This window comes from Adiantum capillus-veneris, chromosome 21 (assembly GCF_014529385.1).
Source record: "Adiantum capillus-veneris isolate H3 chromosome 21, ASM1452938v2, whole genome shotgun sequence".
In the NCBI taxonomy this organism is placed as follows: Eukaryota; Viridiplantae; Streptophyta; class Polypodiopsida; order Polypodiales; family Pteridaceae; genus Adiantum; species Adiantum capillus-veneris.
In genome coordinates, this window is record NC_140951.1 from 139,751,207 (window position 1) to 139,776,186 (window position 24,980).

Below are 24,980 nucleotides of genomic sequence, written 5' to 3' on the forward strand. Positions count from 1 at the left end.
CAGCCATTTTACTGGCGCTCTCTTGTTAAAGAGAAGCGTGGACCACCAAGTTCGAGCATTCCCCTTAAAGTAAGAGGCAGCTCTCCGAATCTTAGAGTGCTCTGAGTAACGCCCTCCTGAGAAAGCTATGTCAAACTGTTGTATAAAGGACAAAGCCTTCGAAGCATCTCTATAACCAAAAAACGTGTCAAATTTAATTGACTGTCCACCTTCCTTAAACTCTCGGACTTTCTTGCTTTTGTCTTCCAGAAAGTCATACTGGTTGGCTTTATAAAAATTCTTCTTCTTTGCGTAAAAGCTGCTGTCATCAGAGTCCGAACTATCTGAAGACGAGTCCTCTGTAGAACTGTCAACCATGGGGCGAGATTTAGACTTCTTTGCCTTTTTCTTGCCCTTTCCGAAGCGTTGCTTTTTGCTCCGTTTTTTGCCTTTTCTGTCTTCTTCGCTCGAGTCAGAGGAGCTAGAAGAACTCTTGGAAGAAGAAGAAGAAGAAGAAGAACTAGGTACTCCTTCAAATCGAACATGCTTCTTTTGCTTTCTTGCCTTTTCAAATGTAGACTAACGACCCAAATAACCCGGGAAGTCAACACCTTTCTTCTGCTTTTTGTCGTGCTTTTTAGCTTTGTTTTGCGCGTCAAAAAGCTGAGCAATTCGTGCATCAACCACCTCTTCGAATTCTTGGTCTGTGTACATCCTCGGAGTAGGAGGTTCCTTCAGGGCCGGTTTGAGGGGTGGCTCTGTGGTCTTTCGCCACTGTGCATGCACCACATCGAAAGAGGTCTCGCTCATATATTTTGCAAATTTTGGGTCCTTCGCAAAATTGAGCATCATCTTTGTTGCATCGCCGATCAATCGTCGACGCTCCATCTCTTCGAGCTCCCCCCTAAATAGGCCGAGGCAGGCCATACTCCTCGCGTGAATCTTCGATGTGATCTCTTCCGCATCGTCGGATGTAGAGGAAGTCGACTGATCTTTGCGTGAAGCCATAGGTGCCACGGAAAAAGGATCGGATTTCCCGTAGAAGAGAAATCAGCCGTGCTCTGATACTTGGACACTCCAAGTCGAGAATCTACCGCGACAGCACAAATAATCACTTCAAAATAGTTCAGAGTTCACAATTGATTCGACATTGGCCCGCCGGCTGAGTTCCGTGCCTAGAGATATTGGCCCCAAAGACTAGCGCCCCTTTCGGTATTTCTTTTTGTATTAATCTGTGTTCAAAGTACAAGAGTGCAGGCAGGCGCTCACTCTTAGACTCTGCGTCCAGATGCTCTGAGTTGTGTGAGGCCTACTTTCATATTTAAAGGTTTTACAAGGGATGCTAAAAGCAGAGCCCCAAAAGCTGAGAACTAAAAGCTTTCAATAATAAAGCAAAAGAGGCTTCCCTCTCTCTCGCTGAACCCCTTGCGTAGAATAAAGCAAAAGGGCTCTCTCTCTCTCTCTCTCTCTCTCTCTCTCTGCAATTGCGTAGCCAAAAAGCTGTAAAAGCTGCCGCAAAAAGGTGCCACGTGGCTGACTGTCCGTACGTTGCGCTGCAATTTCCGTGATCCGTACGCTGCCTGCCATGTCAGCATTTCCGCCTGCCATGGCTTTTCCCATGCCAAGAGAGGTTGTGTGTGTGTGTGTACTGGGCAGCCGCGTCACCAGTACCCGTCGCAAGCCCAAACGTATCCAATGCTTGCTTAATCTCTCACACGTCATCCTGGTTATTGCGAGGCATGAACAATGAGTCATCGGCATAAGCTTGCCCAAGAAAGTCATTTTTAGAGGGTAATTGTAACCTGTGAAGACAACCAAGCGAAGTCAAATGATTCAAATGCAACAAGGGGTGAGTGGCAATTGCATACAATAAGGCGCTGAGGGGACAACCTTGCCTGACAAAGCATCCAAGTGCCAAGGTCAATCAACTCACCATTAAGAAGGCCAGAAGACGTACTATGAGCATACAAGAAATATACCACATTGGCTAATTCAAGACCGAATGCAAGGGCCCCGCATTGTGTTGGCAATGTACCGTATCAAAGGCCTTTTCAATGTCTACTTGCATCACGAGTATATCTTGCTGGGTATATTTGGCATATTCTATTCCAATTAAGACATTAGCCAAATTATCCATGATTTCACGATGAGGGATGAAGCCATTGTCATAATAATCAATATCTAATTCTCCTAAATGATTTTCTCATGTTAAACTGATCATTTAATATGGAGAAGTGGCGGGGGAGAAAAAGCTAGAATATTGGTTAAGTTAGCCGACCGGCCACAGTAGGGATCCAAAGGAGGGAAAATAGGGATCCAAAGGGGGGGGGGAGGGCATCTGCAAAAGAGCTATGTGAAACAATGGGCTCCAAAGACCTTAGGGTTCAGTCCATTAAGACTTCCAAAATACTAACGTTTGAAAATTCAAAGGTTGTGTCCAAAGGTCAAAGCCTAGGGAAACTGGATGCTTGGCGTGTCTCAGAAGTCTTCAATCATTCCTACATAGGAGGGGGCGAGCCCTAGAAGTAGGAGATGAGAGACAAACTCACACACACACACACACACACACAAGCTCCCTTTACACAAAGGGAATGAGGGACACATGTCAGCTTCCTAGCCCAGATGCCCATAAGGTGTACTCAATTCCTATTGGATGGCCTTGGAGGTGGACCAATAATAATTAAGCTAGAGTAAATCTAGTTTAATTAATTTAAAAACACTTAATAAAAGAACCAATAAGAATTAAGCTCCCTAGAAGACTATTGGACAGTCTGCCAAGGGGTCCAATGAGCATTCAACAGCCCAATGGCTTGCTTGATTCCTATTGGCCAGGAGGCAAAGGGGTCCAATAAGAGTTTAATCAAATTAAATAATTACCTAAAGCTCTCACAAAAGGGGAAAGGGGGACACATGTCAGAAGACTATCACTTATGCTGCTTAATTTCCATTGGCTAGGCCTGGGGAGGTCCAATGAGGTGAGAGGAGGAGCTAATAGCAAGAGGGGTTGACCAAGAGAGAGAGGGGGCTTATTTTTGGAAGGCATTATCACACACACTCACACAATCTCATGTGTGAAGCAAAGAAGACTCTCTCTTCTTCTCAAGCTTTAATGGAAAGCTTCCTACCTACTCCAAGCTTGTGAGAAGGGAGGCCTACACCAACAACTCTTGGCTTTGTGATGCAAATCCAACCAAGAGCCAAGCTTCAATGCATGCTCATCTCCTCTACCATGCTAATTACTAAGCTAAGCTATGCTAATATGAGTGATTATGTGAGGAGATGTACATCTTTCTCCTAAGAATACTCCTTCTTCCTCTTGATTTACTCTCATACCCCACTAGCTCTCACCACCTTCGAGAGTGTGTGAGGTCTTGGGTCTGAGACCGTGAGGGAATTGATGTTGTGTTAGATAAGTGTTTTGCTTAGTGCGTGAAGTTTCCATCTTCATTGCATTAGCTAGTATTGAAGGAACACAAAGAATTGTATTGTAAAATGTTTCTCTTGATGGGAGAAACCATAATACAAAGTCTTTTGGAGGGGGGACCGGCTCCACGCAAATCCGGTCCTCAACTGTTGTCAATTGCTTAATTTCTCTCTCTTTTGAAGTATTGATCATGCTATCTAACTAGGTGTTATACTTTTTGTTCCTCTCTCCACCCAAGCACTCTTGTTATTCTCATTAGGAAGCTATTCTAATGAAATGCTCACTATGTTCATGCTATTTTCCGCTACACACAAGTTACTAGACCATTGAATGTTACATTGGTATCAGAGCACAAGGTTTCTCTTTTCTTGCTCAAGAAGGGAGGTTCTCAAGCTAATTATAAATGGTTGGGACTATTAATTGCATGTGAGTAAGTAGAATAGGGATTTTTCAGCCTTGCAGTGCGCCTGCCTATGTGCAGTTAACGGGGCATCACTGTCGAGAGCTATGGTCTTAATAGTGGAGTCCTACGGGGCTTGCCTACGGCTTAACCACTATTGAGCTATTAGAATCTTGACAGGGCCGGTGCTGTTTTGGTGTTGAACGACCCTCTCTTCTATTCCTTGCAATTAATGGTATTCGAGCTACGGGTACAGTAGCTTGAGTGCTTTTTCTAAAGAGGTAAAGAGGAGTAGCAACTAGGGCTTGAAGTGCCAAAGTACACCTAAAAAGTTTACACCTAAAAGTTGTTAGAATGACTGACAATAGTAAAGAGAGTGAAATTAATGTTGATAACTTTGATTTTGCTAATGAGCAAGCTACTAATGATGCCCCAATGCTTGTTAACTATCTTGTTTCTAGGCTTCAACAAGCCCTGGGCAATCCATCCCTCCAAAGTCAAGTGCAGCGACAGCTTCGTGCTCATGGGATTCTCCAAGCTCCCCACCATGACGAGAGAGCACCTAGGAAGCCTTCTTGCGAGACTTCCAAAAGAGGCCTCTCTCCGATTCGGGAAGAGAAGAGGATCCATATGAAGGGCTCAGAAATTTGCTCCTTGATGACGCATCTGCTTCTCAAAGGAGAATTCAAGAGCCTCCACCGAAGGAATGAGAAAGAAGTGAGTCTCCTGCCACCTCGGCGAAGATGGCTCCACGAAGACGGCGGGCTAAACGCTCTCCATCACCTCCAAAACCGAGAAGACCATCGCATACTTCTCCACACCATACTTCAAAGAGGGATGATAGAAAGCAAGAGAAGAAAAAGGCGAGAAAGAGGACACTCTCTTCTTCATCTTCTTCATCCTCTTCCTCTTATGAAAGTGATGGTGAAGACAAAGAGGATCAAGGAAAGAAAAAGACGAGAAAGAGGTCACCCTCTTCTCCATCTTCCTCAAATTCTTCATCTTCTGAAGAAAGTGATGGTGCAACCTTTGAACCATCAAAAAGAAGAGGCCATAGGAAATCCTATGCCGCGTGGAAGAGGTCGTCCGAGCTCAAGAAATTCAAGGAGGGAGGGAAGAGCATCTCTTTCCTTACCTATGATGGCACTTTTGGTGCTACGGACAAAGTCTTGGCCTTTATCCAACAATTCGATACGGCGCTTGGAGATGAGGGCTTCACGGAGTCCTTTAAGCTACGCCATGTAGCTATGCACTTTCAAAAGTCCGCCAGGCAATGGTGGTCTAGCCTACGGGCCAATGGTGAAGCTCCACGAACATGGAAAGCTTTAAGAGCTTCCATTATGAACAGTTTTTGGCCACCAATGCCAAAAACAAAGTAATGTCATAATAATCAATATCTAATTCTCCTAAATGATTTTCTCATGTTAAACTGATCGTTTAATATGGGGAAGTGCCATGGGGAAGTGCCGGGGGAGAAAAAGCTAGAATATTGGTTAAGTTAGCAGACTGGCCACACTAGGGATCCAAAGGAGGAAAAATAGGGATTCTCTGCAAAAGAGCTATGTGCAACAATGGGCTCCGAAGACCTTAGGGTTCAGCCCATTAAGACTTCGAAAATGCTAAGGTTCCAAAATTCAAAGGTTGTGTCCAAAGGTCAAAGCCTAGGGAAATTGGATGCTTGGTGTGTGTCCCAAAAGTTTTCAATCATTCCTACATAGGAGGGGGCGATCCCTACAAGTAGGAGATGAGAGAGAAACTCACACACACACACACAAGCTCCCTTTACACAAAGGGAATGAGGGACCCATGTCAGATCCCTAGTCCAGATGCCCACAAGGTGTACTCAGTTTCTATTAGATGGCCTTGGAGGTGGACGAATGAGAATTAAGCTAGAGTAAATCTAGTTTAAGTAATTTAAAAACACTTAATAAAAGAACCAATAAGAATTAAGCTCTCTAGAAGACTATTGGACAGTCTGCCAAGGAGTCCAATGAGCATTCAGCAGCCCAATGGCTTGCTTGATTCCTATTGGCCAGGAGGCAAAGGGGTCCAATGAGAGTTTAGTTAAATTAAATAATTACCTAAAGCTCTCACAAAAGGGGAAAGGGGGACACATGTCAGAAGACTATCACTTATGCTGCTTAATTTCCATTGGCTAGGCCTGGGGAGGTCCAATGAGGTGAGAGGAGGAGCAAATAGCAAGAGGGGTCGACCAAGAGAGAGAGGGGGCTGATTTTTGGAAGGCATTATCACACACACACTCACACAATCTCATGTGTGAAGCAAAGAAGACTCTCTCTCCTTCTCAAGCTTTAATGGAAAGCTTACTACCTACTCCAAGCTTGTGAGAAGGGAGGCCTACACCAACAACTCTTGGCTTTGTGATGCAAATCCAACCAAGAGCCAAGCTTCAATGCATGCTCATCTCCTCTACCATGCTAATTACTAAGCTAAGCTATGCTAATATGAGTGATTATGTGAGGAGATGTACATCTTTCTCGTAAGAATACTCCTTCCTCTCAATGTACTCTCATACCCCGCTAGCTCTCACCACCTTCGACGGTGTGTGAGGTCTTGGGTCTGAGACCGTGAGGGAATTGATGTTGTGTTTGATAAGTGTTTTGCTTAGTTCATGAAGTTTCCATCTTCATTGCATTAGCTAGTATTGAAGGAACACAAAGATTTGTATTGTAAATTGTTTCTCTTGATGGGAGAAACCATAATACAAAGCCTTTTGGAGGGGGGACCGGCTCCATACTACGGATCTTATCTTGCACTAGACGAGGATTGAGCAGTATGCTAAAACGTGTACCCTGAACCATCCGGATGCAAAGGCTCCACATATCCAACATCCATGTGCATGTAATAAGATTTGTCCAAGCCTGCAATCCCATACCCAACATGTGTGAATGTCTTGTGGTGTTATCAGGTGAAGTGGGCACATTGTTAAAATTACCACAAAGCAAAGCATTGGAGAGCCATGGACAGGAAGACATAACACGCCATAAAGAAGTCCGTTGCTACGAGGCTGTATGCACGTAGACATTACCAAATTCAGAAATCTGGCCATTGATCATACATTGAACCAGACGACATGCTAGATCAGTGTATGGAAGAGGTGGTTGCAACTCATGCCTACGCAGTTTTTGGTGTGTGTGTAGTTTTTGGCTGTAATAGACTTGGACACCCCAAGTTGGAAATCTGGCACAACATACGAAAGAATCACTTAAAATACTTCACAACTTTATGACAATTTAAAGTAGAGTCGACACGGCCGACGTAGTTCCGTGCCCAGAGGTATTGACCCCAAAATTTGGCGCTCCTTTTGGTATTTATTTTTATATTAATGCTTGAGCAAAGTTACAGAGTACAAGGGTCTTCTCTACTCAGATGCTAGCACAATTCGGGGATTCCGTATTGTCGTCCGTACGGTTCTGCCACGTCAGCGGAGCCTGCCACGTCATCAGTTTGTGACATACTTGCCTCTTGAAAGAATTGTAATCGCCCTCGATTACGCCTGTAAAATCAGATATAAGCCATAAATCAGTTCAGTAGAAACCGACTCTAAGTATCGACGCAATAGATGACACAAATCTAGCACTTGCACAAAGATAATAGTCACATCACATCACATTCAAGTCATATCACATAAAATCCATTCAGATCTAGGACCATGATTCCTTGCAATGTGTTTAGTAATCGCATCTAGATCCACACCGGACCTCATTGATGTCGTATTAACTAATGCTTATTGCGATCATGTCCATAGATTTCTCAAGACCGAAATGCTGCAGTCATTTTGTCAATCATTCCCTCTTTCAATACTGCACTCAAACACAATCACATGTATGAGTAATCAATTCATTTCCGGGAATTCTAGTTCATCAATCACACATTGAGTTTATACTAAAGAGAGTGTTTCAATCATTCAGTCTAGTCATCTTATCGCTGTGTAGCCATCTCATCCCTTGGGAACTCTTGATGCGCTCACCACAGTATCCAGTCATATCATTCAACATCATCATTCAAAATTCATGATTCTTATCTCGAATCATCATTGGGTTCATTCTGGAGCTGTCATTGCTCCCAATTCGTCATTATCTCATTCTCGATTTCACCTGTTATCTGTACACAAATAGGAGGATCTTCCAAAACACACAAATCTCACATAATTTCAGAGTCATCTTCAGGAATTCATATTTCAAAGCATAAAGTCATAAAGCAAAAATACTGTCAGCATATTAGTATCTTTTTCAATTTTCTATCCAGTGTCTGTTCTTGAGCGAGTATCTCCTTGCCTAGTTCTATTTCAGTCTGTCAGTCGTTCTCATTCTTGTGCCCTTCTAGGGCACCGTGCAGATATATGCCCTTGTTTCCCACAGTCAAAACACTTACCCGTTTTGAGGTATTCGTCTTTCGGTTCTTCTGTCAGTAGGAGTCGTGCATCTTTCGTTCCTCTTCTTCTGTCATCATTCATCGAAAGTTATTCTGTTGGATAAGTAAAGTTACTCGAATGCATAGCAAACCCTTGCTTAGCATGTCCCATTAGTTGTTGTTTGGACTCAGATTTCTGTAATAAGCAGTAATCTCGTATCTCTTTGGGAAGTCCACAACAAAATCGCTCTATTTGCTGCTGAAACTGATCCTTTTAAAAGATGAGGTAGGTAGAAAAACATCCCAAAATCATTCGCAATAAGTATCTAGAGTGCAACCTAGATGGTGCAATTAAGGAAATTGTTTTACATACTAGTAATGAATATATGGCAGCCGAAAATGGGATACCATCATGAGCAAGCACCAAATTATGAAGAATTTTGCAAACAAGTTTGTGCAAAATTAGCAGCATAACAAGATGTTTTGTTAGATGTTGCACAAATTGAAGGGCCAAAAGTTTCAATCAATGTAGATGTTTCAAAACTACCTAAAGCTAATGGTTATGTCATTAGCAACCCTGGTGAAGCTGTTACTGAAGATTTCTGTTGTTCTATGATCAACTCATAGAGGGACATTATGCATGTAGACTATGTACATGTAAGTGAAGAGTCTATCATTTTCCTTGCCTTCCCGCGGCCTCGAGATCTCGAGATCAAGAGAGAGCTCCTTCCTTGTCTCCTTCAAGCTATTCCTGCCCAATCTTCTTGTTCTTTGATGTTTTATAGGGAGAGAGAGAAAGAAGAAAACAGCCACTTCTTTTCGTAATAGAAGAGTGGACCACCATGTCCGTGCATTTCCTTTCAAGTAGTATGCTGCTCTTCCAATCTTGGAGTGCTTTGAATAGCGCCTTCCTAAAAAAGCTATGTCAAATTGTTGAATAAAAGCGAGGGCCTTGTGTGCATCTCGAAAACATGAAAAGGTATCAAATTTTATTGCTTGCCCACCCTCCTTCAATTCTTTGGTCTTCTTGCTCTTATGTTTGAGAAAGTCGTATTGATTGGCTCTATAAAAGTGCTTCCTCTTAGAATAAAACATCTGGTCATCATAGTCTAAACTCTCAGAAGAGAACTGTCAGAAGATTTCCAAGATCTGCGGTGGGATCTGCTTTTCTTGGCCTTCTTCTTGTTCTTTCCATGCCTTTGGTTCTTCTGTCGCTTCTTGGCCTTTCTGTCCTCATCACTTGAATTAGAAGAGGAAGAGATGTCGGAACTGGCAGAAGGGGATGAGGACGAACTGGACACACCCTCGAAGCGTACGCACTTCTTGGTTTTTCGTGTCGACTCAAATAACCGGGGTAATGTGTTCCCTTGGCGCGTCTCTGTGGAGGCTTCGTGGTCTTCAATATTTGGTTGACTCGTCGTTTGATCATACCATCAAGTTCATCTTCAGTGTACATCCGCGGGGCAAGTGGTTTCTTCATTGGGATTTTAATGGTGAATTGATGGTCGTACGCCATCGGGAATGCATCTCATCAATTGGATGCCAGGTCAGAAATTTCGCGTACTGGGGATCCTACAAATACTGGAGCATCTACTAAGCACAAGCATCAACTTGCTGTTGACGCTGCATCTCCTTTCGTTCATACTCCGTAGGCCGTGGTGGACCGTACTCTTTCTGAATCGTCAGAAGGTGGTGGTTGTCCATTTCAATTTTCCGATTGGGAGTTTTCGGGTGGGTTCGTCTGATTCTTGCAGGATGCGTCACTTGAATCCATGTGTAATTTGGGGTTCTTTATTGCTTATGCACTATAAGACAGAGGGATGAAGACGGGAGCGCGCCCGATGCGCGGTGAAGTGAGGGTGGGAGTGGCTAATTAGTCCGGGGTCCAGGCACGAAGATTTTTTAATAGAATTTCATGTAAAGCTTGGAAGTGCCATCTTGCTTTGTCTCCTCTTTGGTAGGACCGGTATGCTTTCAGAAAAGCACTTTAATAAAATTTCATGTAAAGCTTGAATGTGCCATCTTGCTTTGTCTCCTCTTTGGTAGGACCGGTATGCTTTCAAAAAAGCACATGCCTGAAGCTCTGACACCACTGTATTAGACTCGGACACCCCAAGTCGGAAATCTGGCACGACACATGAGAGAATCACTTAAATTACTTCACAACTTTATCACAATTTAAAGTAGAGTCGACACGGCTTGATGTAGTTCCGTGCCTAGAGGTATTGCCCCCAAAATCTAGCACCCCTTTTGGTATTTATTTTTATATTAATGCTTGAGCAAAGTTACAGAGCACAAGTGTCTTCTCTGCTCAGATGCTCGTCAACACACTGAGAAAGCACTTTGCCAAAAAGCAGCGAGCGTGGATTGCAGAAACCCGTACAGCCTGCCACGTGGCACAACACAAAACGCGGAAATCCGTATTGCTCCTGAAATCCGCCTGTAGGGCGGTGGACTTTGGCTTTCACCCGATAACTTTACTTCAACTTTACGACACAAAGGACCTTCACGAATAAGCATGTGATTGGAATTCAACACTTCAAGACAAACCACTGCTGGCAGCTAGAGCACTACCAAGCAGACAACGACACCCTGTTGGCCCCAAAGACTGGCGCCCCTTTCGGTATTTCTTTATACTTAATATACTTGAGAAAAACCTGTAAACTTCTACAAGATGTCCCACTTTTATCGGGCTGAAATTCCTCTACTCCAACCCGATTTCGGCAACATAACCATAGAAGAAGTCTCCACGGACAAAATCCCAAGCAAACATTTACTTTCCACGCACTTTAGAGCTCTTTGCAAAACCTGACGAGAAATTGCAACTCGTTGAATTCTCTGTTTTGCGCTCCGATCCGCGTGCCGATTGCTCCTGTGGATAGCCCTCGAGCTCTCGCACCTGTAGGGTCACTTGTCCCTTGAATTAGACGAGATTCCTTGCGAGAAGTCTCTTTAAGTTGTGAGATGGAACCGCAGGGCACGTGCCTGTGGCGAAGTTCCTTGGTGAGGTTGTACCCCGGTACTTGGGTGCTCTGCATAGGCGGATGGGGGGTTGATGCTGTCCTTCCTATGCTTTTATATTGAATCGGATCCCTTTCGAGGGAAATGACGTCATTCTCCCCTAGCAAAGCCAAATGAGCTACAAGAGCACCCGAGTGCCTTACCCCCCCAGGGGGGTCAGCCTCACCTTAAAGGGGTTGGGAGGTGCAATGGGAGACACCACCAACCTCAGCAGACGCCACTTGTGAGCCGACGCCCTTCCAAGCCGGTATGGCATTTCCCAGGGGAAACCGTCGGGTTACAAGGGCAGTTTAGTGAGGTGAGCAATAAGTTACCTGGAGGAGGCAACTCCAAAGGGAAGACCGAAGCAAGTCCCGCAATACTTGGGCCTCTGAACAGAGGTACTTGGTTGCTGTCACGCCCATATCAAGTTAGCGAAATGGGTCTCTCAAGGGCATGGCTCTAAGAGTGTAGATAATTCTGGCCTCTCGCAGTCCAGAGAAAACCAGTGACAAAAGCGTCTGCCCTAGGATTCTGGGTGCATAGTCCTGGTCGTTCTTCTTGTGCACTTTTCTGGTGTATGAGGAGAGCGGCCGGGAGTGCCCTACCCGACTCCTAAAACAAAACAAAAATCTCTCTAAATTGTCCTGTACAAGCACCCAATGCTCTTTCGAGGCTCCCCTGGAAAATAAACGATCCCAACGCTTGCACCTAACCCTCACGAAGCTGTCCAAACCAGCATAACGACGCAAATATCCCTGCAGGTCAAAAGTACATGTCAAGGACACTTTCCCTTGCGGTATGGAAGCTTTCCAGTGAGCTGAAGGGAGACAAAGGACAAAAACTAGCTTAGTAGACATTGACTTTATCCACCCAAGCACTAGACTGCACACATCCACAACTTGCACAAAGATGACATTCACATCATTATCCCCGTTGTAACGTTGTTATCTTAGATATGAATTGTGATCATTATAAAATATTTAGCAATCACATCCAGACCGCGCTGATCTTTTCGCGAATGTCTTGGTCTACTAAATCTCGTTACTATCACATTCACATCATCTGTCCGATAAAATGCTGCAATTATTTAATCTTTTCGACACATACTCAGACAATACACACGTGAAAGAGCACATGTAACAAGTTCATTTTAGAAATTCTCATCTTGGTGATCAATACAAAACTAATGTATGCAGCATTAACTGATTTGAGTTTTTAGTTTGCAAATTGTTGGTGGTCATGTTTAGTTTCTTCTCTTCAATTTCTTCCTTGATGTCCTAGCTAAATGAGCTCCTTTGGGTATCTTGTCTAGCTTTGACATTGACTAGGAGACAAAAGATCATAATTTAGCAGTTTGTAGCATAGTTTCGTTTTTTGGACATACAAGTTAAGTTTTTGAATTTCAAACAGACAGGAGCTTGACTTTTTTCCTTTTTAACATAGGAATTGGCTCCAACTTCGTTTACTCTCATTCTCATGCTGCAACAAGTACAAGCTACCTTGAACAACAGAGAGGTCCTGAAGGGATTGCTTTTGGAGGAGATATTGGCAAGGAAAGGTTATTACTTAATGACGACTTTATGCATGTGATTATACACCACCATTCTCTGGATAAGACATATGAGGCAGGCCCCTTGCTACCAAATCAAGTATGTGCTCTTCAAGTAATTCTTTTATGCTCTGTTTTGTTCAAAGCTCTTTCTCATTTCTGAGCATTGTACGTTTTACTTTCCCCAGCCCTTGATCTATTGTACGGTTTCTGAAAATGTTAAACCAATTTGTTATATTGACCAGCGAATAACACAATCTTCAAAGAGACAGGAATTGCATCATTCCTAGATTAGGTTTCCTCATTGAGTGCAAGAGATGTTTAACAGGACCCATCTTCTGACTGTAAAAGGGGAATAGGAAGCAGATTATGTAGAATAATTTGTGTGCCTTAATTTGCAACAGGCCATGCCAATGTGGAAATAAATAAGGGAATATGGGATTTATTGGTGGTAAGGGTAATCTTAATATCAGGCTGTGAATAACTGGCAAACTAATGCAAGCCTGATGCCTGTGGAAGGAGGATGTTCAGGGTGGCTAGGCGAGGATTGAAGTTCTAAATAGTAGGGGTAAAAAATGGATCTTTTATGTGGGTTTGGATGTATGGGTTATACACGTGTGCTTAATGATCTGCAAACCAAGCTTGATTCAAAGGTTGAAAAGCTGTGTGTTTATTTTTTTTCAAGAAAAAGATTCCATTAGTTGCCAGTGGGACAGGGCGAGTGTGGGCCAGAGCGTCAGGCCACAGATGAGCTACCAACACCACTCTATGTCAGTGCACCACTCATGGGGGATGAGCTCTAAGGCAAGCTGAGGTGTAAGCCGACCCCCTTGAATCACAATCATCATGCTGGTGGAAGCCAACTCAAAGTGGAGTGCAGGGCCCGTGAGTGTGGACGAGGCTGCAACACCCCAAGTGTAGTGTCGAACTGTGGAAAGGGCTCCGAACAATCCGAAGCCAAACCTGCTGTGCCATGGGGAAATCCCACAAACAGTGATGTTGGCTATCCAAAGGATGGCCACAGGCTACCGAGAAGCCGTTGTGTACCAACCAACTCACAACTGCTGTAGCCCTATGTGCAACCAGCCATTGAAACATCCTCGGCTGCCTGCTGTCCCACAACCGCTCCCAGAAGCTTGACAAGAACTTGGCTGTGAGGCCCTCCTCCTGCCAGTGAAGTGCTGCTGCTGGGCGAACCTCGCCCTGTGCAGCCATATGTGTTGTCCCAAACGAACTGTGTACTGGAAAAAAATATTCCTTGGGTGATCGGCTGAAGAGAAAGGATCCCACTAGAACCACTCTCTCGGGTGCCACTACACTCGTGCCAAAGGACAACTCTCCCAAGCCCCCAGTCGCCAGTGTCCTGACTCCAGAGATCTGTTGGGTCAGGATCTATGACAAGTCCTCCTATAGATTCCCACAACTCGGATCCTCTGAAAGTAGCACTTAAAACACGTGGTGCCTCTACTGAAACTCTGTGAAGGCAACCCTCTCCCTGCAGGTCAAAGAACATGTGTGTTACTGACTCAGAGTAGGCACGAACTGCAATGAGGACCTCTAGCCGTGTAAAGGCCCCCATCTATGTGGGAGCTCGTTGCCTCAAGAGGGGTATGCCACTCAGTTGGTATAGCCTCTGTAATATCCAGACACATGCTCTGCACCCCCCTCATGCCTCCTAATTGTATGCTCTGAATCTCCTCGGAAAGGCGTGAAAACTGAAGCTAGCCGCCCGAGAGTGCGGGCTGGACCCTATGCCATGGGACCCCAAGAAACGTGAGGCCTGCTACCAACCAAGTGGCCTCTCTCTCCCCGGGGTAGTGCCCTGAGGGCCTCATGAAGCTCCTCCATCTGGAGAGGCATCTCAAGTCTCTGACGCATCTCCTCAATATTTAGGCAAGGCATCTACACCCAAACCTGCTCTCTACATGCATCCTAACACTGTGACTGAGGCTCAGCTGAAAGCAACTCTCGGTAAAAGTCAGTAGCAAGTGCACTCATCCCGAGGCTCTGTGGCAATTGACCCGTCACATCAGGTCTCCTCAGCTGGCAAACACTCGTGCGCACATGGCGAGGACCCACAGTCTCAAAGAACTCACTAGTAACTCTGTCTCCCACGTGGGTCAACTGAGAGGCCTGCCAATGGAAAGCAAATTCATGGCATCGCTCCTCAATGGTAATCAGCTCCTGTCGAGTCTGCTACATCTGCTTCTCCATCCAAGGACTGTCGGGATGGCGCTTCTGCATCCGCTGTAGGGATGCAACGCCTCGTCGAAGCCGTCCTCCTCCTCCTTGGCCGCAACCAAACGAGCTGCTAACTCTGTGAGGAAGAAACGACTAAGCTCAGCAAGTCCAGTGGCCACTCTACTAGCTGGGGTGCCTTGTGTGCTTGAACTCTCTGAGCAAAGCGCCACCACGTGCTCTCTGATCTCTGTATCGAGTAAAATCCTCTCAGGGATGCGCAGTAAGATACTCCCACTCCCCTGCCTGTCTGCCAAAGTAAGAATCACAGGTGGATGATCTGAAAATCCGATCCCTACCAAAATGCCTACAGACCCTCCCTTGTCACAGATGTGGTCACTGGCATAGAATGAATCTATCTGAGAATAGATTCATACCCCCTACTCTGCGGTCATAACGAGAGTAAGAAAGACTATCAGGGGGTTTCACAAAGCGTGCATGCTGCTAGACATCTGAAATCCGCAAGGTCATACATAAGCTCTCCCAGGTTGCCAACTCAGCTCCGTGCACAGTAGCATGGCTGCCTCCAATCCTATCCGAGGGGTCCAACATTTTGAAGTCCCCCCCAACACACCACTGCTTGGCATGGGGCAAAGGTTCCACAATGTGTAACCAAAATTCAGCTCGTGTACTCGCATGGTTAGGCGCATAGACGTTCAGGAAGCCCATGAGGCTAATGTGAACTTGCATAGTAATCCACTGGGCCCTACCTGGCAGAATGATACCTGTGCCCACAATGGCGTTCTTCTATGAGTCCGCAATAGTTCTACAGACCCGTCCCTGGATGCCTCCAAGCCCAAAAGAAGTTGATCAAAAAGGTCTCATAGCGACCACACAGAATCTGACCACAACGCCGAATGCGGCTCTCACTAAGATGATGCTCCTGGAGCATAAGTATATCAATCATATCTCCCACTAGGCATCTATGTAGCTCCTGACGAAAGCGACCTCTCTGACGCTAAAACTGGGGCCCACCTAATCCCTGCACATTCCATGAGACAATTCTCATGGGATTAGTGAGACAATGGTCTTGTGGAGCGTAGTCTCTTCTTCCTCCAAGAGTCTGCAGCTCGTTTGGCTGCGACTAGGAAGGAGGAGAAGTGACTCCGACGGGGCATTGCCTCCCTACAGAGGATGTAAGAGCACCACCCTGGTAGCCCTTAGATGGAGGAGCAGATGCAGTAGGCTTGATAGGAGCTTATCACCATCGAGGAACGATGCCACGAGTTTTCCTTCCATCGTCAAGCATTTTAGTGGACTCAGGTGGGTGACAGAGTTACTGGTGAGTTCTGAGATTGTGGGTCCTAGCCATGCCTTCACCAGTGTTGGTCAGCTGAGGAGGCTTGATTGGTCTGTTGCTATAGAGCTCGAGGATATGCAGGCAATTGCTATTGACTTTTACCGTGAGCTACTTTCTGCAGAGCCAAAGCCAGAGCGTTGAGATGCATGCTAAGAGCAGGTGTGGGCACATATGCCTTGTTTAGTCACTGAGGAGATGCACTGGAGGCTAGAGCCGCCGCTTCAGCATTGAGGAGCTGCAAGAAGCCCTCAGGGCACTTCCCAAGGGAAGATGATTTGACTCCCAACTTCTTTTGAGAGTACTGGGAGGTGCTTGGTCGAGACCTCTGTAGTGCTTACCAACACATTCGGCACACTCGGGAGATGCGTGAGATCATGTGTGAAGGATTGATATACCTTGATTGATCTACCTTATCCCCAAGGAGGGTTGCTCCTTGGACAAGATTCGTCAGTGGTGACCTATCACCATTCTCAACTCGGCCTACAAAATCTTAGCAAAGGCTCTGAGTTTAAGAATTCAACCGCTACTTGAGAGCATTATACATGAGACATAGACGGGTTTTGTCAAGGAGCGTAGTATCCTTGACAACATTTTTACCTTTAGCGAGGCGAATGCCCTCACACCTCTCTAAGGAGAGGATTTAGTGGTACTCCTCCTCGATTTTGAGAAGGCGTATTGCAAAGTTGATTGGGGCTTCCTTGAAGGAACTATGCGTCGGTTGGTGGGCTTTTTAGATGCACGGATTAGGGGGGTGTCAGCTCTTTGCAGGTGTGCGCACAATCTGGCGTATTGCAAAGTTGATTGGGGCTTCCTTGAGGAGTTCGCTTCATGCTCACACGATCAATTTGGCAGGGCTGCCCTCTCGTTCCCTTCGTGTTCCTTTACTATGTTGAGGCGATGAGCAGGTTTTTGACCTCACAGGAGATTGGTTGCGTGGACTGCGGTTTCCTATTCGGGGTGAGGAGCTCCTGGACACTGAGTTTTTTGATGACTCGAGCATGTTTTTGGAGGGTCAGGAGGCCAACTTGCCAAGTGTGAGGAGGCTCTTGAGGTGTTCTGTTGTCAATCGGGAGCACTGATCAACTAGCGGAAGACATCGTCTTTCTGGGTTGGTAGTGCTCCCGTGCCTGATTGGTCGCTTGGAGAGGGCTTTAGGTGGATTCCTTCAGGGACTCTAGTACGTTACTGGGCTGTCAGGTTGGGTTGAATCTGTTACCAGAGCAACAAATTGTTCCTGTCGTCCTGTCCATCAAGAGGAAACTGCTACATTGGAGCTTAGCACGGCTTTCTCTTGTTGGCAGGGTTGTGGTGGTCAACTAGGTGCTTTTGGCCACTATGTGGTACGTCACATTGCTGGACTTTCTTGAGCTCCTGCATCACCCAACTGGAATTAGGAGCTTCTTGTGGTCAGGATGAGACTCGCAGTTGGCTCAGGCCAAGGTCTCCTAGGAGGTCATCACTTTACCTTGCTCTCAGGGAGGGTTGGGAATTATCCACCCAGCACTGCAGAGTAGAGCCCTTCTTGGGAAGCTTGTGGTCAGAGGACTTCTTCCAAGGGAGGAGCTCTAGAAGGAATTGTTGCTTCATTGGACTCGAGCATGGGTTCCATAGACAGTTGGCCCATGGAGCCCTTCCACATGTTGGATTTTCTTAGAGATGTGCAGAGTAGGCCTGAGCAGGAGATGGGAGGATCGATTTTCTATGAGCGTGCTTCGGTCTTGGGAGCAGCTGCGTGTTGGCCTTGAGGAGCACCAGCCCACATGCATTGAGGAGCGGTTGAGGTAGCCACTTGTTTGGAACCCTATGATGAGCACACAACGGGGCCCAATAGTTGGTAGCAGACCTCACGTTTCTTGGGGTCCCATGGCAAAGGGCCCAGCCCGTATCTTTGGGAAATGGCTGTAGTTTACAACACTTCTTGAGAAGAGTTAAGGCACTCAGTTGCGAGCCATGAGGGGGGCGAAGCTGGTTGGTGCACAATGGACTCTCAGTAGTATGTGCCGCCTATGACCATCCACTTGAGACCCAGTGGCGGATTGTGGGACTTCCCCTGTCACGAGCTGTAGCAACCACTAACCTTAGTTGTTGGTTTCTTTTCCTTGATTTTTATTTGATTTTTAGGACCCTCTTTTTGAAGTCACAAATATCCAGACATTGTGTGGCCAGTGTGAAATGGCGGACGGCTGAGAGTTTCACCCGCAATTGGGAAGGACAGGTCTCCACGAGATCGTCGGGCAGTCGGCACTGGAATCCGAGCAGTAAAAGGGTGTCTAGATCAATTTAAAGTTATTTAGGCCCCTCGCTACACGTTATAAGTCGGTGGGTACTAGGAAATTAACTCAAAAGAGGCAAACTAGACCCATGGCAGTAGGAGAGCAACCTGTAGGCTACACACACTCTCCAAAAGCCTCATCCATGAGGGGGTGCCCATTTTGAGAGAGGGGGACTGATTTCTGGCTTCATAAGTGACTACAATGTGTGTGTGAGTAGTGGGTGTTGGTGATCCCAGCGTTAATGGAAAGCTTGCCTTCTCCCTTGTCTCATGTAGCGCGACGCTTTTCTCTTGCGCATCTCTCCCCCCTTTGCACATATGGTAATGCCCCACTAGTTGGGCTTCTCATTGACCGTGCACAGTTCTGGGGGTTTTATGCGCGTTTGCCAAGGCAAGAGCCTTTTGTACAGGAACCGGACTAGCTAATTGCTAATCTCCCTCAGGTATGCACGGTTCCATCGCAAAGGATTGCAAAAACAGAGAGTTTTCTCGCGTGAAAACTCGTCTGTTTCAAAGGGGAACTGTCCCATTGCGTGCAGGAGCACCTGAGACATGCGTAGACGTGCTCGCTCCGTCCAAAACGATCCAAAACAGAAAATTATAGACTGCTGTATTTTTTTGCAGGTTTAGGGTTTTGCACCTAAATAGCAGGACATCGCCAGGGGAGCCTCGCTAAAGCCTTGGGATGCTTAAACATGGCTTTGGGCACGCGAGAGTGATAAAATAGGGAATTACAGCCCGCTGAAAGTTCACTGGAAAGCTTCTGATTCGCAAGGGAAATTGTCCTTGACGTGTACTTTTGACCTATAGAGGTTTTTGCGTTATGCTGGCGAAATTGGGTCAAAAACCTGAAATCACAGCCATGGACAGGTTTGGACAGCTTGGTGAGAGTTAGATGAAAGTGTTCGGATAGTCTATTTGCAATAAGAATAAAGAAATACCGATAGGGGCGCTAGCCTTTGGGGCCTACAAGGTGTCGCTGTATGCTTGGTAGCAATCTAGCTGCCAGGCCGGTGTTCGGATAATCTATTTGCAATAAGAATAAAGAAATACCGATAGGGGCGCTAGCCTTTGGGGCCTACAAGGTGTCGCTGTATGCTTGGTAGCAATCTAGCTGCCAGGCCGTGGTTTGTTTGAAGTGTTAAGTCGAGTCACAGGCTTTTTCGTGAGGTTCCTCTGTGTCATAAAGAACATTGTAAAGATCGGGTGAAAGCGAAAAGTCTACCGCCCTACTGGCCGGTTTCATGGTTCCGTCGCCGGGACCGGAGGCTTGGTTGGTTGGCGGCGAAGACACAGATCTGTGCATATGAACTCGGAATTACACTATGGTTGACAGGACAAACGACGTCAGGGAAGAGGGTTCCTCTTCACAGGACAGACATGCTATTCCTTTTCCAGTGTTCGAGCGTGGCGAGAGTTCACGGCCACCCCTGTCTGTACCTTTTGTTGATTTGAATGCTCCACAAGGTCAAGGGTATATGACTGGGAAACTAGATGAGTATGCGTTCATGACACAATGGGTTGCCACTGTGAATGTGTGCTCTCGGTTGGTGTAGAATTCTAGGTTTATGGAATTTCTGCAAGCGCTACCAGTGTTACATCAGACAAGGCAACTGTCTCATACAGTAGAGCCTATTGAGGCGCAAGCCCAAGTCCCTTGTGCGTCTCAGCAGGGCAGGAGCACTCTCATGTTGCGGAGTCATTTGGGGCTCTAAGACAAATTCCTTCTGTCCATGAACAGGTCGTTAGGACGCATATTCCATAGGCTTTACCAGTTCAGCCAGCCACCTTTCAGAGTCCGAATGTTGCATTAAATGGACATGGAACCAATTTCTAGGCTATGCAACATGTTTTTCCACCACTCACAGTACATCTTGGATATTTGGGGCGTGGATCTGTGTTTCAAAGCATGGCTGGATATGCGCCTGAAAACCAGCAATATATGCCAAGAACAGTGTTCGGGGGTATGCAAGGCATGATGCCAAACCCCATGTATTGTAATATTGGCATGCAACAAGGGTTTCAGTGCAACTAGGGCTAGTTTGGGGTGCCACAGGGCAATTTTGGCATAGCTGGTTTTTCTGACAAGCAGGCACATATGGCACCAGTGACGCAAAATGTCAATGGCCAAGGGGCGCCGAGGATCCCTATTACAGTGCCATGTTGTAGACAATTCCCTATGATAATTTGGGAGCACTGGAAAAGCCAAAAGCATACAAAGAAGGTGGTGCAACTGTAAAGTTTAATACTTTCAGCGGCTTTGAGAATAAGGCAAAGGCTCTTACTTTCCTTCAGTAGTTTGATACAACTTATGCAGAAAGGAATTTTACTGAGGCCTCCAAGGTTAGGAAAGCTGCCACTTTCTTGAAAGGCAATGTGTCAATGTGCTATATGGTGGACGACACTGGTGATGCAAGGACATGCACTCGCCACATGGGTATACTTCAAGCAAATGTTTGCATCTGCATTGCTGTCAAATGAATGTGAAGCCAATGTCATGACGGATTGGCACCAACTTATTGCGGCTACTTGCAACAGCCTACGAGAGTACAATCGGAGGTTTTGTAAAGCTTGCTCTCAGTAACCTCCTACAGGTTTGTGCCACTGACAGAGCAGATTGAGAAGTATTGTTGTGGGCTGCCTAAAGGGCTTCGAGATTATTGTACAAAGAAGAGAGTGGCTACCCTCACTCAGCTTATGGAAGTTGCCAACACTGGTCTTGCCTTGTTGAAGGGAGAGGACAATGGGTTTCACGGCAACGTAAAAGGGGGTCAGTAAAATAAAAATTCAGCAAAGAAGCCCCTTGTGAAAGTGACTCCTAAAGCATCCCAGGGGTCAAAAAAGGCAAGGACTCAGCCAAGACATCTAAAGGACAGGCCAAGAAAAAGAAAAGGAAGCCTTTTGTGTGCAAGTCGTTCGAGGAGAAGAAGGCTTTAATGGATGAAAACAAATGCTTTATATGCGAGCAGCCTGGCCATTTTGCTGCAGATTGTTCCGAGAGGAGGAGGCCAGCTGACTTAGAGGACAAAGGGGTCAAGTTCAAGTGGACACAAAAAGAGATTTCAACTTTTAATCTCTTAAAGAAAAGATGACTTCGGATCTAGTAATTGTCTTACTAGACCTCAGGAAGTCATTTGTGGTCCAATGTGATGTCTCTGGCAATAGTATTGGGGCAATGTTAATGCAAGATGGTCGGGTAGTAGCTTACGAGAGCAGAATCTTGCAAGGGCCAGAAAAGACGATGCAAATCTATGGGAAAGAGCTATTGGCCGTGATTCATGCTCTTTGTAGTTGGAAGCACTACCTGTTAGGTGCTGATTTTGTTGTCCAGGCAGATCATCAGACCATGCGATACTTCTTGACACAGTCAAAGTTATCGGAAAAGCACATGCGATGGCAAAACATTCTCCCTGTGTTCCACTTGCAGATTTTGCATGTGGAAGGCAAGAAGAATGTTGTGGCTGATGCATTATCCAGAAAGCCACAAATTTCAGATGTGTCAATTCCTTATCATCATGAGCTTGATGACATGAAGGAACAATATGCTATTGATGAAGATTTTGCAAGGATCTTTGAACAGCTGCAAGGTGGTCAACACCATGAGTACTACCTCCTCAAGGATGGTTTTATGATGATGCATGGTAGATTATGTGTCACTAGGCCATTGCGACATAAGGTTATGGTAGAAAGCCATGTCCCATCGTATGCAGGGCATCGTGGTATAGATGCGACATTGAAAGTGGTCGAGATATTCTTTTATTGGCCTACTTTGAGGAGAGATGTGAATGCCTTTGTGCGAGCATGCGTGATTTGCCAAAAGGTCAAGTTTAATAGGCAAAAGGCTCCAAGGTTATTACAACCACTTCCTATTCCAGATAAGCCATGGGAAAGCATTGCTATGGATTTTATCTTTGATCTTCCAAGAACGTCGACAGGGAATGATGATATATGGACCATTATTTGCAAGTTCAGCAAGCAGGCCCATTTTATTCCTTTGAGGAAGAAGATAAAATCTGACTAGATGGCACGGTTGTTTATGTACAATGTGTTCAAGTACCATGGTATGTCACAATCTATTGTCAGTGATTGCGATCCTTGTATGACGAGCCTGTTTTGGAGAGGCTTGTTTGAAAACATGGGCACCACACTCAAGTTTTCATCCTCATTTCATCCACAAACTGATGGGCAGTTATAAGAGGCTAATTCTACTGTCTTAGATCTATTGAAATGCTATGTGTCAGATAATAAGGGCAAGTGGGAACAATATCTACCCATGCTTGAGTATGCGTACAACAATACGGTGCATGCGTCAATAGGCAAGGCACCTTTTGAGATTGTTGAGGGTGGCAATAAGGTTCCTCCCATTTTGCACACAAAGGACAAGATTTTTGAAGCAGATCGATATGTTGAGAATATGGATGAAATGTATAAGATGATCAAGCTTGCCTTATAGAAGACTCAGTCAAAGCAGAAAAGGGTTGCTGATCGTCACTGTTGTGAATTGTTGTTTTCACTTGGTGATTGGGTTTTTTTACGGTTTGAAAAGGCAAGGTTAAAGAAGATGAAGGGCAAGGAAAGGTTGTTTCCGAATCTCAGCATGCGTTACTATGGGCCTTTTCACGTACTTGATAAGACCAGCGATGTTGCGTTTAGGCTGAAATTGCTTGACACTTGGAAGATTCATAATTGCGTTTCACGTGAGTCTTGTAAGACTCTTTGGGGTGATGTGCCAGAAGATATGCCAGATAAAAATCAGCCAGAAGTTGAGGAACTTGATAAGATCTTGGTACCTGAGCAGATTTTGGCACATGAGGAAAGAAAAGTTAAGAGACAGGTTTGAAGACGCGATTTGGTGAAGTTCAAGAACTACCCACCTATGGATGCAAAGTGGATGGAAGAGTGTGAATTTTTGGAGTCACCAAATGTATTGCAGCTTTACCTTGAGGCCTTTGGGTTACAGCCTACGTATACCCCAACTCAACGTGCTCAAAGGAGGGGTAATGATGGAGCTAGCACATCAAATGTACATACGGATTCAGTGCAATAGAAGTGGACACTGTTCTACTAATGCTAAAGGTATTATGCTCACTTCTATCGTAGATGAAATGACAAAAGTATGAAGGTCTCATTAATAAGTCATTTGTATCTACGTTTCATGTTTCCTGCAGAGACATGTGATAATAGAAGGGTGCTAATCACACTCAATCATCTATGGCATGTATATTTGGCATGCAATCGAGGACGTTTGCGGTTTCAAGAGGGGGGTATGTCACGAGGCTGTGGCAACCACTAACCTTAGTTGTTGGTTTCTTCCCTTGATTTTTATTTGATTTTTAGGACCCTCTTTTTGAAGTCACAAATATCTAGACATTGTGTGGCCAGTGTGAAATGGCGGACGGCCGAGAGTTTCACCCGCAATTGGAAAGGGCAGGTCTCCACGAGATCGTCAGGCAGTCGGCACTGGAATCCGAGCAGTAAAAGGGTGTCTAGATCAGTTCAAAGTCATTTAGGCCCCTTGTTACACGTTATAAGTCGATGAGTACTAGGAAATTAACTTAAAAGAGGCAAACTAGACACTTGGAAGTAGGAGAGCAACCTTCAAGCCACACACACTCTCCAGAAGTCTTATCCATGAGGGGGCGCCCATTTTGAGAGGGGGCTGATTTCCGGCTTCACAAGTTACTACAATGTGTGTGTGAGTAGTGGGTGCAGGTGATCATAGCTTTAATGGAAAGCTTGCCTTCTCCCTTGTCTCATGTAGCGCAATGCTTTGCTCTCGTGCATCTCTCTCCCCCCTTTGCACATATGGTAATGCCCCACTAGTTGGGCTTCTTAGTTGACCATGTACAGTTCTTGGGGTTTTATGCGCGTTTGCCAAGGCAAGAGCCTTTTGTACAAGAACTGGATTAGCTAATTGCTAATCTCCCACAGGTACGCACGGTTCCATCACGATCGATTGCAAAAACGGAGAGTTTTCTCGCATGAAAACTGCCCAAAACGATCCAAAACAGAAAATTACAGCCTGCTGTGTTTTTCTGCAGGTTTATGGTTTTGCACCTAGATTGCAGGACATCGCTAGGGGAGCCTCGCTAAAGCCTTGGGATGCTTAAGCAGGGCTTTGGGCACTTGAGAGTGATAAAACTGGGAATTACAGCCCGTTGAAATTGATCTAAAGCTCATTGGAAAGCTTCCGAATGGCAAGGGAAATTGTCCTTGACATGTACTTTTGACCTACAGAGGTTTTTGCGTTATGCTGGGAAAATTGGGTCAAAAACCTGCAATTACAGCCATGGATAGGTTTGGACAGCTTGGTGAGAGTTAGCTGAAAGTGTTCGGATCGTCTATTTGGAATAAGAATAAAGAAATACCGAAACGAGCGGTAGTCTTTGGGGCCTACAGGGTGTCCTTGTCTGCTTGGTAGCACTCTATAGCTGCCAAGCT

General features: G+C 45.6%; 1 protein-coding gene across 5 annotated transcripts in view; it reads left to right on the top strand.

Moving 5' to 3' along the window:
* Positions 1 to 24,980, top strand: part of LOC147431833 (TLD-domain containing nucleolar protein) — a 102,067-nt gene that overhangs the window by 66,245 nt on the left and 10,842 nt on the right. For 4 of the 5 annotated variants that reach the window (XM_086494301.1, XM_086494305.1, XM_086494304.1 and 1 more), the window contains one exon: positions 12,624 to 12,844. In XM_086494301.1, coding sequence (XP_086350427.1) covers positions 12,624 to 12,844 — 221 coding nt within the window. The remainder of the gene's footprint in view (positions 1 to 12,623; positions 12,845 to 24,980) is intronic. The other variant, XM_086494302.1, reaches the window with a different exon arrangement.